This window comes from Phalacrocorax carbo, chromosome Z, assembly GCF_963921805.1.
Source record: "Phalacrocorax carbo chromosome Z, bPhaCar2.1, whole genome shotgun sequence".
In the NCBI taxonomy this organism is placed as follows: Eukaryota; Metazoa; Chordata; class Aves; order Suliformes; family Phalacrocoracidae; genus Phalacrocorax; species Phalacrocorax carbo.
Genome location: NC_087548.1, coordinates 23,427,888 through 23,445,657, shown reverse-complemented (window position 1 = coordinate 23,445,657; position 17,770 = coordinate 23,427,888). Strand labels below are relative to the sequence as shown.

The window sequence follows — 17,770 nt, the reverse complement described above, 5'->3', positions numbered from 1 at the left end:
ACACACGTGTGTACGAAGGGAGAAGGGAAGGCTTGGTGCAATACACATAAGGTGAAACCTCAAACCCGGAGTTTTCAGTATAAAAATATGAAAGGCTTTAGCAGTCACTGAGGTTATACTGAGACCAGCGGAGTATTTTCGCTGAAGTCAGTTCAAGAGGGAGCAGCCAAGAACCCCAGCTCTGACAGCAGCATGCACGCACTGCACAGCACCTTCACCTCCGGAAACCGCAAGGCGCACCGCGCGGAGTCCACGAAGGCCAACAGCGAGGGCCGGGGTTCCCCAGAGGCGCAGGAGACACCTGCGGCGTCTTGCCAAGCTACCGGCCGCAGTTCCCCGCGGTCTGCCTGCAGAACGTAACCGCGCGCTTCAGCAGCACCGCAATGGGAGAGCGAACGGGGACGCTGCAGGCCGGTGACGCCACGCTGCACGCCGGGCACGCGCCCCAACCCCGCAGCGGCGCGGGTGGCTCACGCAGGGTGGCTGCCGGGCCGCCCCTGCGCGCGAGCTGCCTTCCGCCGCCGGCCTCGGCACGACGCCAGCACCGCGTGCCACACCCCCGCGGCAGCGGCGCAGGCGGCGCGCCGGGGCGGGGCACCGCCGGGGCCGGCGCAGGGCGGGGCGGGGCGTGCGGGACGCTGCCCCGCCCCCCGCGCGACGCCGTGAGGGGCGGGGCGAGGCCGCCCGGGCAGCCGGGCCCGCCCCCCTCCGCGGCAGGCCGGCGCGGGCGGGGCGAGCGCCTTCTTCCTGTTTCCGCTCGGCAGGCCGGCGCCCGCCGGGGCAGCGGTACGTGGGGCGGCGGGAGGGACGCGGGGGGCGGCGGCGCGGCGCGGCACGGCGCTGCCCGGACCCCCGGGCCTGAGCCACGGCGATGCCTTCCCGCCGCCGCCGCCGCCGCCATCCTCCGCCGCCGCCCGAGCGGCGTTACCTATGCCGGGCGGAGGCGAGCGCCGCTGGGCCCGCGCCACGGCGGCCGCCGTTCCCTCACAGCCTGTCTCTTCTCTCCGCAGGGAGCTCGGCGCCACCCTTCCGCGGTTTGAGGTGCCCGCAGGGTGCCGGAGGCGGCGCCGGGATCCGCCGCCGCAGGTGAGAGCGGCGCGGGACGGGGCGCGCGGCCGGCCGTTACGGGGCGGGGCGGGGCCGGGGGGACAGCGGGAGGCAGCCGGTGTCCGGGTGGCTGCTGCGGGCCCAGGGGCTCCGGCTCCTCCATCCCGCGGGGCGCTCGCAGGGGACCGGTCCGGAGGGCTCCGCCGCGCTCGGTGCCGGCCCGGTTCGGACACTGCCGTTGGCGGGCTGACCGCTGCTGGCTTGCTCTCCACAGCCCTGACCCGCTCCCTCGCCTCCCCCCGTAAAACCTGCAGATGAGCCAGCTGGGCTCTCTTCCCTTCTCTTCTGAAGAAGCACAGACCTCACTTTTTTTCCACATAGCAATTTTTTTCATGGTAGTACCTGAAGCTCTGTGGGATTAAATGCCTGATTGTTTTGCAAATGCTGCACTTTAAAGTAAGGTCGACACCGAGTTCGTATTACACTTATGTTCGTGTACTAAGCTCTGCTTTTAACTTCTAGCAAAAAAGAACTTGCCCTTTAATAACGAAACATGATGACTTATATTAAAAGGGCGATAGCTGTGTATGTGCTCTTTATTTTCTGAATACTCAGAAATTATTTTGGTATTATTTCATAGGGTTTTCCCAGCAAAAAAACAGAGAAGATGTTTGATGTTAAGGCTTGGGCGGAATACATCGTGGAGTGGGCTGCAAAGGACCCCTACGGCTTCCTTACTACGGTGATCTTGGCCCTTACACCATTGTTCGTAATTAGTGCAGCGCTTTCATGGAAACTTGCAAAAATGATCGAGGCCAGGGAGCGAGAGCAAAAGAAGAAACAGAAGCGCCAAGAGAATATCGCAAAAGCCAAACGAACGAAGAAGTATTAAATGCGGGGAAAAAAAAGGCCTTTTCTAATCAAACACTTGTACATTTTGTTGTAACTATCCTTTGATACTTGATCCTGTAATTTCTTGAAGTATGACATTTAATCCCGTCAGCATTTTTTTTCTGCTGAGATGATTTGTGTGAAAGTTTGTCCAAGTGACACTTGTTGCAATCTTTTAATCTGCTACTTGTGTTCTAGTGCAGGTTGCCTTTCTAAATTTGCATGTTAAATTAAAAAATCTGTTGGGTGGCTCTGGAGGTAGATTTTTTTTTTCCCCCCTTAGTTATGACTTAACAAGTGTCTTAAAATTGTCAAATCAGGGGGAAAATGTGAGTGGTAAACTGGATTATAGAAAGGCAAGTTTTGGTATACTTTGGTATACTTTCAGCAGAGCTGCAGAGATCATCTAGCTTCACAGCGAGATAGCATACCTTTAAGGATGCTGCATATGGCCCTGTGGGTCTTGAGCTGCGTGCCCAGAAGAGCTGCTGAGTTGTCTTTGGTGGTGGGTCTTGTCTGCAACAAGAACCTAACTTAGCTTTTCCCGTTTCCTGACCTACCAACCATCAACAGTCTGTAAATTCAGCCCAAACTCTAGGAAACTGATTGCTTGTTCTTATGACCTTCGTCTGTCTTAAGCCACTCATGTTCTACAAAACACACTACTATGTTGTTTGGCTCTCCCTAATGATGCATGTCACCTGCAGCTAATTTGTTTCTGCCTTCAGAAACTTTATGCCTCAAAGCATAGCCATAGATGGGGTGAGACCAAAGACCCCTGTGGCCTGGTGCACTGTGTCCTAGTGACCTGTAGCAGGTGGCGGTGGGAGAGTACAGGAGGATGTACCGCTGGTGCCAGTACTTCTCCTGCTTGCTAACCTTCTGGCTACCTTTGACTTAAGGACCTTCTGATCTTTGGGATCTTTGTTCTCATGGCCTGTGAAACTGCTGCCTTCCAGGCTGCAAAATGCTGGCATACTGGAAAAAGTCCAAGTGAGGTTTGTGTTGTAAATATGCCAATATTACTTAGTGTTAATTCCAATTTATGTTTTTCTAACAGAAGTAATTTTTCAAAGCCTAATTTCTATTAATAGTCTAGTTCTACAGAGCTTGTGGCAGTCGTCAGGCTAGACATGGCATATTTCTGAACAGCAGCACAGGGCTGTGCTTTCTAGCAAGTAGTCCTTCATTATGTTTAAAAATAAAACCTTAAAATCATACCGTTGTTCAAATGAGGAGACCTGTAGAGCTGGCTGACACAAAGGGGGATTAGAACTGGGGAGCCCAACTGGAAGGACTTAAAGCTAATGTGAAGTATTGTTGATCCTCTTTCAGTTTTGTTGGTCAAAGCAAGCATTGTTAGCAATGACACCTTGGCATTTCATAAATACATGGGATTGTCTCCACTGTTTTCTCTGTGTTGTCACATTTGTATGCGTTCCACCTTTGATACCTATACAGCCTGAAACACAGAGCAGAACTGATGAAGGATGCACTGCATAAATAAATTTGATACTTTTTTCCAAAAAATTTTGTGGTCTTTATTTTGACTTGAAGTTCTCAAACATCATCTCTAAGTAAATCATCTGCACATTTTATATATCTAAGCTATGGCCAAATGGATCTGATCATTTAGGGAAGCTCCTGCATACACCAGAAATAAAAATGTCTCAGACCCTGTGTTATTTTCCAGCAGCTTTACCAAGTGCTTCTAACCTCTATTACAGTAGTTACATGTAGTTTAGCTCATCCTGATTTTATCCTGTGCTTACTGCTGGCTGCAAATCAAACATCATGCAAGTATGTTGGTTGTTTTAAGTTAGGGGAATGTCTCTCAGATTAATACAGCGTGTAGTGTCATAGTGATTCCTGTTAAATCAACTTTTCCATCCACTTGCCAGAGGAAAGCACAATGGCACTGCCAAGGGAATTAATAAGCATTCTGAAGAACTATCTTAAATTGATGCCTAGGTTTGGGAAAATTTAAGTGTACTGATTAACATTTATTACATCAAAAACAATTTTAAAAATAAATGAGTCTTCAAGGAAAAAAACCAATTTAGAATTAAGAAAATTAAGTTAGCTAGAAAACCTCCTACCTATGATTTCATGAGTAAGTGATGAACAGCAACGGTTAAAAACTTGCTTATACATGCTGTTATTAAAAACTTGTAATACATCCTGTTTTTTCACAACACCCAAACATTTTACAGTAGTTTGTCATGACTAAGCCTATTTGAACAGTTCTGCAAAAATAAATGAAACTTCAGTATCACTTTATTGCACACTCACTTATATACAACAGCTGTGTATGTTGTCTGTTAAAATATTTATCCATTAGCAATATCTGTACGTGACAATCGTTTATTTATTGTGACTGCTACCACTGCCTGGTGGCATCCAGGAGCCTGGCTGAAAGGTGCTCGCAGTGCTTGTTGGATCTTGCGAAGGCTCACTCTTTCCATAGTAAGGGGCTGATGCATGGCCTTTAACACGAGTATGAACTGGTTCAGCAACAAGTCCCTCCTTGTATTCCTTGGCCTGAAGGAGCTTATCCTTTTCGGATACATCTTTGATTTTCTGTTTCATTTCTTCTCTGTAATTTTCATTCTTGAGTATCTCCTAAGAACACAGTAGAAAGATAAATAAATAAATCGGAAGTAAATGCAATACACAATGTTGGAAAAAAAACCCACAACATTTTAAGCAGTTATTGGTTTTCCTAATCTTATAATCCAAATTTTCAGGTACCTAGGTAAAATAAAATGTGGCGAAATTAATGGTGTGCAACTGCAATTTCAGCCCTAATGTTTTGATTGTGTTGTTGAAGCAAAACTGCATTGTGGTGTCCCAGTTTCACTATTCTTTTGGATCACAAAGCAAATAACAGTCATCAATGCGTTGAAAAGGCATTAAAAATAAGGCTACCTTTTAACTGTTTTCTGGGTAGGACTTGCTACTGTATAGCTACTTATCACTTGCATTTCTTCCTGTAACACACTATGCCTAGGACTTTAGGTATCTGTGGCCCAGAGTGCAGTTTTGGGAGAAGCAGATGTGCAACCGTGACTCTGCTAGTACATAATCCGAAGCCATACCAGATTAATAAATAAATAAAACAATTAAAAAATACCAAAAAGTTATATAAGGAGGCTCCTAAATTTGAGGGGGAGAAAAAAGCATTAAAAATCACTGAGGGAGACCCTGCCCCAGAGACTCGGAAGACAGCTCAGCAAGGTCAAGGAGTAGCATGGTCCAAGAAGGAAGGGAGACCAACACACCCTCAGCTGGTGACTGCCTGGCCAGCAAAGGTGAACAGGGTATTGCGATGAGGCCACTAAGCAGAACGCTGCTTAGGCAAGCTGTATGTTAGCTCTTGGTATCTAGCAGGCATGTTAGCTAAAATAAATGTACTGCATTCACAAAGGGTGTAAAATCATACCTACTGGCTCTGCACAGGTGAAAAATTCAAATAAAAGTGTTCTAGTTTTAGAGGTAAATAGATAAACTGAAGCAACTATCTGACGCATGATCCTACTGCAAAGCCAAAAAACCCACTCATGATGTGTATTCTGAGCGGCTTGTACAACCTCCTGATTCAGCTTCATGAAACTCTGTACTGAAACATGGTTGTGTATGGGTTAAAGCTGCCAATGCGCTAATGAACATGACCTGAATTAGGATTTGGCTGTTTCCACTGACAAATGCTGAGGGTAATAGTTGAAGCAAGTGCAATTACTGGCTTGTCCACAGGTAAAATAGAAAAACAGCTGTCAGTACACTGTGCCATATTGTTCAGAGGAAAACACATGAGAACTCCCAAAGTAAACACAAAGAAAAAAGCCCTGAAAAATACTGAAGATTGTTTTTTATCTGTTAGCATATGTTTCCTATCAGAAGGACAATTTGCAAATTCTGCTAACAGAACTCCTCTGTGCTTTTGTTAGGGCAGATAGTGAAAAGTATTAGAAACCAAAGCAGAAAAGTGATAAGAATTTTTACAACACTTTGAACCCAAATGCAACTTAACTGTAATCAACATCATTTAATGAGGAAGCTGCTAATATCCACGTTTAGAGTGGGATACAGGAGAAAAAAGGCTGAACAGCTTTCTCTGGATTACAAGTACATGGAAGCGCTACGGAGAAACTAGACCAGTACACTTCTCTCTGAGTAGAAGACCATGACATTATTTTAGGAATGGCATTAAAATACATGTGATATTGCCAAGAGTTGACAGAACAAGTATAAAAACATTTAATAACATTTTAAAAGGCAGTATGCATAGAGCAGAGGCAAAACACTTCACATACCTATATAGCATGCAAATACACAAGCAGCACATAAATGACTTTGCAAACTGAAGGGAGGGAGGAGAAAATCCTCCCACGCTCAAATAAAAATACTGCCAAGCATAACAAGGTCAAACTTTCAAAAGTCATTATAGCAAAACCTCATTATAACACCTCTCAATTCTGTCCGTGTTTGCCACATGCCTGTATAAATCTACCATGACCTTAATGATTTCAAGGGGATCACTCCTATGGTGCTTGCGTTACCCCACTACTAAGAAACAAGGTTAGATACCTTTGTGGTATCTGAAGACTGCATCACAGCCTCTGCTAAAACACCATGAAATGATTCATTAAAATATGAATATGAACAGCTACTTACTAACTTCAAATCTTTTTCCAGTGATTACTTTAACAAAGTTACCTTGGTCAGGTAACAGCAGCTGTAACTAAATTCCAAATGCTCCAAGTCCATTTTAAATGTTGATGTATAACTGTCATCTGGTTTTCAGGCTCAAGAACAGTGCTCTTAATCAGCTTTTACTGGCTGAAGTATAGTTGTGATCTAGTAAAATAACCATGTTAATCTTGAAAAAAAGCATGAGGAATAATCCACATTAGCAAACACAGAAAAAAGATAGTGAAGTGACTTGTTCAGAATCTTCTACACAATCCACACCAGGGCAAAAATTTTTCAAGTTCAAAGTATCTGCACACATCCATTTTATGTATTAAATTCATGCCACTAACATGTACACTGGGTTACAGTGTACATAAATCAGGGTTTATGTGCTCAGACTAAAGAAAATGTGAATCAGGAACCTTGCGTCAATTGGCACGTTAGAAAATTCGGGTCAAATACATAAGTTTTCTTAGCATAAACATCTTGTCCTTTGATACTGGGAAAGTTTGTTCTGCAGAATTCTGTCACAGGCAGTGAGTCATTCCCGTTCCTAATATTATCACCAGCAAATACTTCATTCTCAATTCTCACTAGAACATACACTTTTTTTTTTAAAACATTGTGATTGTATTTCTAAATACTACTAGTTCAATTGCCATAGCCACTGCAGTTTGAAGCATTTATGAGACTGAAGTTTCCCTGCCTTTACAGGCATTTAAATAAAAGATCCAAGCAGTTCTAAATTTGAATAGCATAATCAACTTGGTTCAAAATGCAAATCATAATGGAACTATTGTATGCATATTTATAGAAGGAATTATCCTTAAAACACACCAGAAATGTGTAGGACCTTTATAACTAATCTTCCAAATTTGGCTTCAGTTGATCTGCATGGCTCACTGCAATTAAATACAGTGAGTGTTAGAAAGGTTACTCTTCAGATACCCTCCTGGTTATACAGGGCTTCCTATCCCCTGCTGAACAGCAGTGGAGAAGCCGACATCTGCTGGGCTCTTCTACACATGACTCGTAGCCTGTAAATCTGCGTGGCACTACAAGCCTTCCCAACTCACCTGCACACAGCTATACTCTCACTTCGAGGCCCCGTTGCTACCCAGCCCTTTACTGCTTGATATACTGTGAACAGTGACTACTGGGAGCTAAAAGTATTTTTTTAATACCCTAGCAGGTTCAGAGCAATTCTTTCCTCTTCCAAGATGAATGGAAATATTTCATAAAATGGCTAGCTTCATTATAATCTGCCCCCCAAAACACACCATTTAAATTTTCTGCTGAAATACAAGAACATGAATATGTAATATGCTCTGACCTTTAGGGGAAATACAAAATCATTTTATCCAACACAGAGGACGTGGTATCTACCAGGTAACTGCAGTTTTCTAGGGGTTAGCTTGTTCTTCCAACTCTCTCTTCATACAAATAAATGATATAAGCCCTTTGAACCTGCAGTTCTCAGGAGGCACATGACATCCAGAGTATCAGAAATGCCCTTAGTCGTTTTCATTAAAAGAGAAATCTAAGGATTTGCATTATGCTGCAAAACTAAAAAATGAAAAATGCTTGAAGACATCCAGCCATGTTTTATACCAGTTGAAATCCGTACATGTAGATGTTCACCTTGAAAACCATCAGCTCCCAGCATTTGGAAGAAGATACATACAATGTGGCGAGAACTAGGTCCAATTACATGTTCCACAGTTTACTTTTAGGTGGAATGTAAAAGAAAAAATTCTACTCACTGCAGGTAACAACTTGTCCAGCTTTGCTGATTATTGTAACCTCTATGACGATTTAAATCCTTCTAATGATTGAAGCTGCATGCCTCCCCTCCTTAGAAAGGCAGGGTTTAAGGGAGTGATCTCTAAGGTTTTCTTGAAGAACTTAACGTTATTAAGGAAATGCCAAAGTGACCCTATGTGGAGTTTGAGGCGGCTACTTTTCATCCAGCAACTGATGACTTCTGCATATTCTGACATCTTAGTAGTGGTAACAGCTGCATGAACAAAGAATGAAAGACGGCCTGCCCATGGGGGCAACTCAGCCCAAGACATGTTGCTGCCTTCCTAGTGCATTGCTGCAAAAGGGATCAGGCTGTATTTCATGCCACTAGGATGAAATTTCTACTTTTCTTGCAAACGTATTTTTGTTTAAAGCACTCACTCAACTCTGACAGCTGAGACGTATCACCAAGCATCCTCTGCTGTTTGGAAACCGTATTCACCTCTACTCCAGGGGAGAAAGATCTACAAGTTTGTCTCTAGTCAAATGACTTTCAGTGCCTACCATGCTGTACTGGAAGACCTGTTTTGTAGGCTGAAGATTTGGAGTGCAGTATTCTTCCACTTTTAAAGGATCTCATATTGTCACTGCTTTCCCTTTGCTGAATAAACTTGTAGGCTTATGGAATAAAATAAATTTCTTTAAAAAGTTCCTCCTGGTAGGAAAATGTCATAAATACAAAAAAGGTTTCTCTAGACTTGCTTAGTCCTTCATCTGGGGTCTTGCTCACTAGTGACTAGCCTTTGCTGAACACTTCTTGCTGGTCTTCTCCACAGGCAAATACCTGTTGTCCTGGTTTTGACCAGGATAAAGTGAATTGTCCTCCTAGTAGCTGGTACAGTGCTGTGTTTTGGATTTAGTATGTGAATAAATTGATAACACACTGATGTCTTAATTGTTGCTCAGTAGTGCTTACACTTGACAAGGACTTCTCAGCTTCTCATGCTCTGCCAGGTGCACAAGAAGGTGGGAGGGGGCACAGCCAAGACAGCTGACCGCTACCATATGACATGGTGCTCAGTATATAAGCTGAGAGGAGTTGGCCGGGGGCAGTGATCGTTGCTCAGGGACGAGCTGGGCATCAGTCTGCAGGTGATGAGCAACTGTATTGTGCTCACTTGCTTTGCACATTATTATTATTACTACTGCTACTACTGCTGCTGCTACTACTGATACTTTACTTCAATTATTAAACTGCTCTTATCTCAACCCATGAGTTTTCTCACTTTTCCAATTCCCTCCCCCATCCCACTGGGGGGAGTGAGCAAGTGGCTGCATGGGGCTTAGTTGCCATCTGGGGTTAAACCACGACACCTGTACTTAGTTTCTATCCTGCAGCACCTCCTGAACGCCACAGTCTGAGGAACTCATCTCCTTCCTCTTACTGTTTCATTGGTTATAACCAATATTGTACCAATATAATTGGTTTTATAACATTGATTATAACACCACTTGCTCCTCATTGAGAATTTTCAATCTCTTGAAGGCAACAGGCAACCCAAACTTGTGAACAAGTAGCTCTAGGGATACAGATGGCTAGACATACACTACCAATATTAACTGTCCAAGAGGGATTGTTTAAAGGTTATTTTAACAGACTGGTACTTGTTTTGTTTTTGTTGTCTCCAGATGATTTTCTAAAGACACTATATCCAAACCTATAAATCCAAGGTTTTTTTTGAGCAAGATGTCACATTTTATTTCAGGTGGGTTTTTTTTTTATTACAAATAAATAGCTTCTTTATGTTGTCTTAGAAACTATTCCAACTTCTTATGTTACCTTAATTACATGTTGAAATAATCATGACTTCTCTTGATTTGAATAGGGTTAGCTATTATTTGATGCCAGAACTGAGAAACATTTGTACAGATTAATGTTCTTTGTTTGAACTGTACAGACACTACAATTCATCAAATATTTGCATTTTGGTATCCTGTTTGAGTATTTTATTTTTAATCATGAATGAACTTGAACTTTGAACTCTGCCTGTTAAAAAATTCATGAACACAAGTTAGAAAAAATTTTAAAAATACAAATGGAAAGGAAAAAATCTGTTTTGGGACAGTATTAAAAAAGTTGATTGTTATAACACAATTTAACAGGTCAGATTTTTTTCTTCAATGACAAATCAACTAGAAGTCCAGTGAAGTGCTAGAAGTTAAGCCAATTCACCTGGTTTTATAATACTGCCTAACTGGTTAACGAAACTCCATTTTCCAGTTTGACAAGTTAAATAGGTAAGATGAAATAATCGGGTATTACATCATATCTCAGGAGCAGGAGGTAGCGAGAGGACCTCGTCACTGGGAAGCACTAAATGTTCTGGTCCAGGGCAGGTCTTGTTAACTCCGCAACTGAGCATGAGCTCAGTGGTTGGGAATAAGAAATAACATGGTAAATGAAGGGCTGTGTCAGTGCATGGCAAACACAGAGGAGCAGTTTGAATTACAAAGGCATATCTGGCTTTGCCAAAGTACTTATTTAAATCAAACACTGAGCCAACTGACTACTAATATTGTAAAGAACATACATGCTAAATATCTTTGGTCAATCAACAATCAACTTTAGGCAAATCAATGCAAGATTTGCTTTATTCAGGTTTAGTTTTATAGCAAATCTCTTATCAGTTCCAATTCTAAAATATGGACTTTTTGTGCACCCAGTGTGGTTTTTTTAGTAGGATGTACCCTGCATAATTCAAAAGTAAACTGATCTGAATGATCTTTGTTGGATACATCACGATTTATGGCATCTCTCATTGTCTAGGCTTTGTAGAACAGCTTTTTTGACCTTTGAACATAAACCAGAAAAATTATCCAAACAAATTATTAAGCTAACATAGCTGCTGTTTTAAAACAGGCACTTTTGCTTGCAACCTGCAATAACCCCTTGAAGACAAGCAGATACAGAAACAGACCTCTAACAGTCCACTGGTTTTTGAAAAGTGAAACTGGCTCCTATTCTGTTTTAAGGGGAAGGTAACTCCTTAGGATCGTTTGTTACAGTTCACTCAAGATGAAGGCTGTTTGCACATTTTGGGTTCCTAATCCTGTAAATGAGAGGTGTGCTAATTCTTTGGAATCAATCAGTAACAGTCCAAAAATTGCAGTTAAGGTTTAAAGCACTCCACAATTAGTATGTAAGTGCTAAACCAATATATTGATTACAAATATACCTAGAAATATATGCTTTGATGACGGCCCAATACTTAGTTTTAAATGCAGTGCTAATACCACAGCTACTACCAAGCTAAATCAGTTAAATACTAATTCTAACTCACAGCAATTTTTGTTTAAATCAAATCTACAGAGAAGCAACACTAACCATTACTAAATTACTATATTGCTAATTCTGAGCTACAGAATCTCTGGCATGAGCTGACATAGCCTCTAGGGCACCACAGTCTAGCACATATGTATTTGGAAAGAACATGTAATGAGAGGCAAAAGGAAGAGAAAAGGCACACACAATGGAACGTAGAGCATGTTGGCAACATGTGGAGACAGTAGGGGTTTGAACCTGAATTATTTTTATACTACTGCAGAGATTTTTGTACAGGGCTACATACATGTTTAAGACCACAGATGAAAATGTGAGGAGCAGCAAAAATCACAGGCTATCCTGGCACCACTTCACTCTGCCCTGAATAAAGGGCAATGCACAGCCTTGAGCAAACACAGAGCAAACAAGGAACTGTAGCTGTGACTCAATCCCAGCTTGGTCCTTGCTTTCCCCTTACTCTACTATGATGTAATCTGTACCAGCCCTTTTCCTGGTACGCATTACTTCTCTCTCCACCCCCATTCAGTTGTACTGACAGTGAATTAGGAGACAGAGCCAATGCACCACATGAAAAGGAGTAGCAGAGCAGCAGCAGCTCTCTCCCCTACAGACTTGGGATCTGCAGCATTCACAAATGCAAGTAATGGGACAAACTGGTGCCTCAATACTCTTTTGTGGAGGCTGATGAGCACCTATGTTTCAAACCTGAGGAGCAAGTTAGAGCAAATAAGAGAGAAATACTCCAAAAGATGATTGCTTCTTCAAGTTTGTTTGTTTTGGTTTTTTTGTTTGTTTGTTTTTTACCTCACTTCTCTGACCGCTTCCTTCTATTTAGACCTTTGTAGCTCAACTCATTATATTGTCAAATTTTACTGCCCTTTTACAGTGAGTAATAATCCCCTCTGGAATCACATACAATTTACTATGCAAAATGCTATTTAGTGCAAGTCAAGTCATTTGAATACATCCCAAATTTTCAGTCCTGGTTGTGATCCTGGACAACAATGGTGGAAAATATTTTGCTCAGAGAGCTGTTTATCCCTGTGCTTTTTTAATAGCCTTTCCCAGAACTGTAAATCATATTCTACAGTTTTTTGTGGCTTCAGGAGTAAGATACTAATTTGCTAAGCCCCATTGTCTATGCACAAATGTGCGATCTCCATGTCAGAGTTCTCATTTTAAAACTTCTGAGCTGAAGCATCTGAAAGAAGACAGAAGCAAAACTATAACATGCAATTGCAACAGTGTCAAAGAGTTTTTCTAAACTGCATCCCACTCTGGTTAAAAGAATGTGAATTCTGTGTAAACTAATCTCCATGACTGAAGCTAGTTTTGATCATACCACCTCTCAAATAAATAACACTTTTGATCAAATAAATGGGAAAAGTGGTTATGCATTGTGGCAACCAAACAGAAGTAATTTCAATGTAATTATCAGGGAGGGAGGAAGGAGAAACAATCACTGAAACCTTATGCTTATTACAACTCACTGAAGTACACTCTTCCTCCCTTGACAAGGAGGTTGTCAAAACAGATAATTATGGAAATGCTAGAAATAGTTTGAAAGAAGACAGGAGCTGTCACAAAAAGTTTCTTTTTTTAACATTTTACCTTCTATCTAACGGTGCAGTTCAGAAGCCACTGAGTTTTATTACTGTGTAACAAGCACATAATGCATGAGAAAAGCAGTCATTTACTGTGGTTTTCTATTTCAAACTATTTTCAGGCTCTTGACACTAATTAAAGGAACATGCAATTCTACTTTACTTTGCATGAAATATTAACATAAATACATATGCATACAAAGCAACAGTGAGGTTTCAATTTAAGCTGAGAATACTTGTAGCTATGCAGCCCTCTGTGCACTACAGAGGAAGCACCATCTAGCTTAGCAGTGAAGTGACTTCTAGTAGGAAGATCTGTGTTCACAGAGTAGCATGACTATAGGTACACGCCTGGCAACTGCAGGATAGCATGTTGACAGGTTCAGAGAGAAACCACAGTTCTCTCCATACCAGTTTCTCTGGGCATTGCCATGAGAACCTTCTCTGGTTTGCCTCATGCATTTTCTGGCACCCCAGGATAGTCTGTAACTTTATTTCTATCTCCATTCTGCAGACAAGGCCATTAACCATGCCAAGTTACTGAGGTATTCTTGAACCTCAGGGCACTGTCAGAAGTAGTGTGTAACTACAAGGTCTGTTATGGGAAAAAATGAGGGTTAGATTTCTAAATACTTTCAGGTACCTCATGTTACAGACAGCAGGTTCTTTAAAAGCCCCTACAAATCTGATGCCCTCTGAAATCGGAAATACTAAAGAAATTAAACAGAAGTTAGGCACAGAAAGGCTTAAAAACTCATTGTACGCCTGATATTTTTAAGGTTTGCTATATCCTTAAAATATGCCTCATAGTTCTTTCCAGGTTTAGAAGCTGAAGACTCAATGTGTCTTAGATACAAGATACCTACACCAATTTTGATACAACTCCCATTATCTGTGTGTGGGAAAACCTGTCTGTGTGTTACATATACACTGACTGTATAAAGACGAGAGACAGAGAGGTAGATACTCTATTAGGAGAGGCACCATAAGTAAAGCTTACAAGTGTCTTATGCATTCAGCCACTATCTCATTTAGGAGCTGCACCAACAGAAAATGACAATTTCATTCATTAGTATTTTTAATATATTTACATAATGCTATCTCCAATTTTAAATTAAGCTTTTTTTTTTTTTCAATGGGAATGTGATCCAGAATGAAAACAGGAGATGTAGAATGCAACAAAGCATGTGAATGCCGTGTAAATTTGCCTATCAACAAAGTGCTAAGAAGTCTCTTATCAACAAAACTGCCTGAAATCCATGAAAGTGCATAAAAAGAGACACACCCACGCTGCTCCTATAGGTGTTACATTGTTTAACATCTTTTAAATATGGGGAGTTCCACGTTGGTGATGGAATAGCAACGTAAGGCCCAAAAAAAAGGAGTCCTGAAGAGAAGGACTTTCCCCCTGGCTCTCAAGAGCATTTTTTCTTTCCTTGCAACCAAGAGGTGAAAAATGCAAAATATAAAGATGCCATGTTTTAAATCAGGAGTGAAATATGTAGCCAGAAGGAAAAGTGGGAAGCAGGAGTGTATGCGGGACAGCACACTTACCTGGCTCATCAACCTGGTTGACGAGCCATACTGAAAGTGGACTATGGCTCAAATAATGGAAGTGATTAGTCTCTTAAAGATATAATTTGCATGGATGAAACATCACTCCTATAAAACAACTCCTATATCCCAAGACAACTTTTGTTAATAAATTCTGACAACATTAATGCTTAGCAGGTAAACTAATTTGCATATAAAGTGATAAATTATTAAATCTGCTTCCACAAAATAGCACCTGATTAAAAATATTTTAATATTTGTAGCCTTTAATTAATTTAGAACTGTAAGCCCTCTAGACAAGAACATATTTCCTATTTGCCGAAAACACACTACATACACCTAGTTTCCTATATACATAATAAAGAAATGTAATAGACTACTTAATTATTCATCACTTGTTAAATTGTTTAAAATATAATTTACAGCTGCACAGGAATAAAGGTAATGAGAAGTTTTCCTCAGCCAACCCTATATGACCATACACAATATATATAAAGGCACAGATGACAGAATGCTATTGTAATGCAAAAATGTACATATACAAGCTCAGATTCTCACCTGTTATAAAGCAGTATGTGTATATGTATGTGTATGCACACGTGCACGCTTCCACTAGGTGCAGACATGATCTGCAATTTTCTATCAAGATGGAGTCCCTGATTACCGTAGGAACAGAATATGTTTAAGCGCAAGATAAGGAACAACTTGATCTGCATTCATTTGCAAAGTTATCACCCTCATCATAACTGAGTTGAGAATGAGGCTTGGCATATTTCAAGCTGTAACAAAATCAAAAGGCAACCAACTGTTTCCAGTATCCCAGAAGCTAGCTTTTAAAACTCAAGGCTTCCAGCCACTAACATGCCTTACGTTACTGGTCAGACTAGAAATAACCATGGCAATGAGCAGCATTCTTGGGTTATGACTAGCCCAGTACACAGAAGTCTAAGTGACTTCCTCCAAAAATGGGGGGAAGGCGGTGGGGACAGAGAGAGGAAAGAAATTATAAAGTATGTGAAACACTTAACACTGAACAGGTTGTCTTGTGAAGTCACTGGAGTATTCTTCCATAAAAAAAAATAGAATCTAAAGAAAAAGAGATGTAAAGCAATTTCTTCTGTGAGGAAATGAAAGCCTTATAATGGAAACAAAAAAATACCAGTTTGTGGAAGAAAGAATGGCCTGAACCCAAAACATTATCAACACCGTCAACAGACTTAGCTGGTGTCATGACCCAGCTACCTTGACCAGCGTAAGGAAGGGCAACTCACATTCATTCTCACTGAAGTGACTGACACATCATCATGATTATGAATGACATTTTGTTGGCCTACAGTATTCATCAAAACATTGGTTCCCAAAATGTGGTCATGAGGGCTCTCAGTAAGGACAGTGAGATCCAGTTGATTTGTGAAGCCACACCTCTGTAATATTTTCAGTTGAAGTTTGATCATAGAGCTCATCGTGAGATCTGATAGCCTGAGCAGTTTGGCAACCTCTATCATCTATAGCTGAGAGCTGAATGAAAGACAAGTCTGACAAATATAGAAAACCCAAATATAAAATACTAAAGGGGGACGGTAGGCAAACAGAGCAGAGAAGGGGAAGAGAAATGTTAATAAAGTTTAACATATGTCATTTGATATTAGAAAGAAAAAAAAATTATGATGGGCAAAGGACAGGAAAAAAAGGAAAACCATAAAAAAAAATGGTATTACAGACCACAAAGTTAGGAACATAGGCACAGCTCCAGAAACTTATGCTTTAGGAATTGTAATGCTTTTTTGTGGTGTTACAATATGGTGTTGACAGTAAAGTGTCATTAAGCAAAAATGCAAAATTTGTGAGCTTTGCATCCTTTTTCAGAAGTAGTCTTGTCTCCTGAGAAATATGTGAAAGAACAAGGAGATTTGTCATAACAGGGTTTCAGTATGAAATATGGTCACAAATATTCCCTCGTTCCATAGCTGTCAAACAGCAGTTTACCATACCAGCATTACCATCAAAAAAGGAACATAATACAGAACAGCAGCCAGTAAAGTTTATGTAGCTAAAACACTAATGCCAATCAGTCCTACAAATAGGGACCAAACGGTATTCTATACGTGCTTCACTAGTATAATTATATTCATAATGATATTGTGGTATAAGGGTTTGTGGTATAACAGTTTCAAATCAGGAGAAAAGTAGCTCATATGTATCACCCTACACTAATAAAGGAAAAAAAATTAAGCTGCACTATCACATATTTAAAATGTGACTGCAGTATTGTTTTCAAAATATTAGTAAGAATTTTCCTAACATACATATATTTGAACTACCTTTTCTAATTCCGGAAAAAAACAAGTTAGAGATTACTTGAAAGAAAAGATAGCTACTTTTCAAATTCCTGGTATATCACTTCTACTCCGACAAGGTCAATGTACAGCCCTGCAGGTAGAGTACTAGCTGCTAAGTTATTTTTCAGACCTATTACCTCATGAAACTGAAGGTATAAGCAGTCCTGTAACTCTGAATGCACCATTATTCCCAATAGTATTTCATCGTCCATAAATTGCTTTTTCTGGAAGGTAAAATATTTAGAACAGTATTGATCCACAGTTCTCTCACCTGTGGAGACTCCTTGCTTCCTATTTTGAAACAGAACCAACACCTCCAACACCAGGACAAGCTTTATTGCACCAGTTCAAAACCCAAGGCTGCCCAGATTCGCTGCAGGAGGTTTATCTTAGAAAAATTATCATGGCAGCCTGGTTTATGCAAATAATAGGACAAAAGATGTGCAACACCCCCCACCTTCAAGTATCCTGAGCTGGTAATTTCAACAATAAAAGCTGTATGTATATGGTTAGCATAAGCCAGAGCTACTTTAAAAATCTGTCCAAGCTTAGGCAGA

The 17,770-nt window shown here is 41.1% G+C and overlaps 2 protein-coding genes across 2 annotated transcripts in view; one reads left to right on the top strand and one right to left on the bottom strand.

Moving 5' to 3' along the window:
• Nucleotides 1-761: 761 nt before the first annotated feature.
• Nucleotides 762-3,947, top strand: SMIM15 (small integral membrane protein 15). Its single transcript, XM_064438874.1, has 3 exons — nt 762-786; nt 1,011-1,086; nt 1,688-3,947. Exon 3 carries the CDS (start codon nt 1,715-1,717, stop codon nt 1,937-1,939), a length of 225 nt encoding a protein of 74 aa, XP_064294944.1. The 5' UTR covers nt 762-786; nt 1,011-1,086; nt 1,688-1,714; the 3' UTR covers nt 1,940-3,947.
• Nucleotides 3,948-4,197: 250 nt separating this feature from the next.
• Nucleotides 4,198-17,770, bottom strand: part of NDUFAF2 (NADH:ubiquinone oxidoreductase complex assembly factor 2) — a 72,879-nt gene continuing 59,306 nt past the window's right edge. Inside the window, exon 4 of the mRNA XM_064438873.1 lies at nt 4,198-4,560. Within this exon, the coding sequence (XP_064294943.1) occupies nt 4,303-4,560 (258 nt within the window). The 3' untranslated portion in view covers nt 4,198-4,302. The remainder of the gene's footprint in view (nt 4,561-17,770) is intronic.

What these genes read in the sequence shown, in the direction of transcription:
- SMIM15 (XM_064438874.1), top strand. Translation starts at nt 1,715, where the DNA reads ATGTTTGATGTTAAGGCTTGGGCGGAATACATCGTGGAGTGGGCTGCA.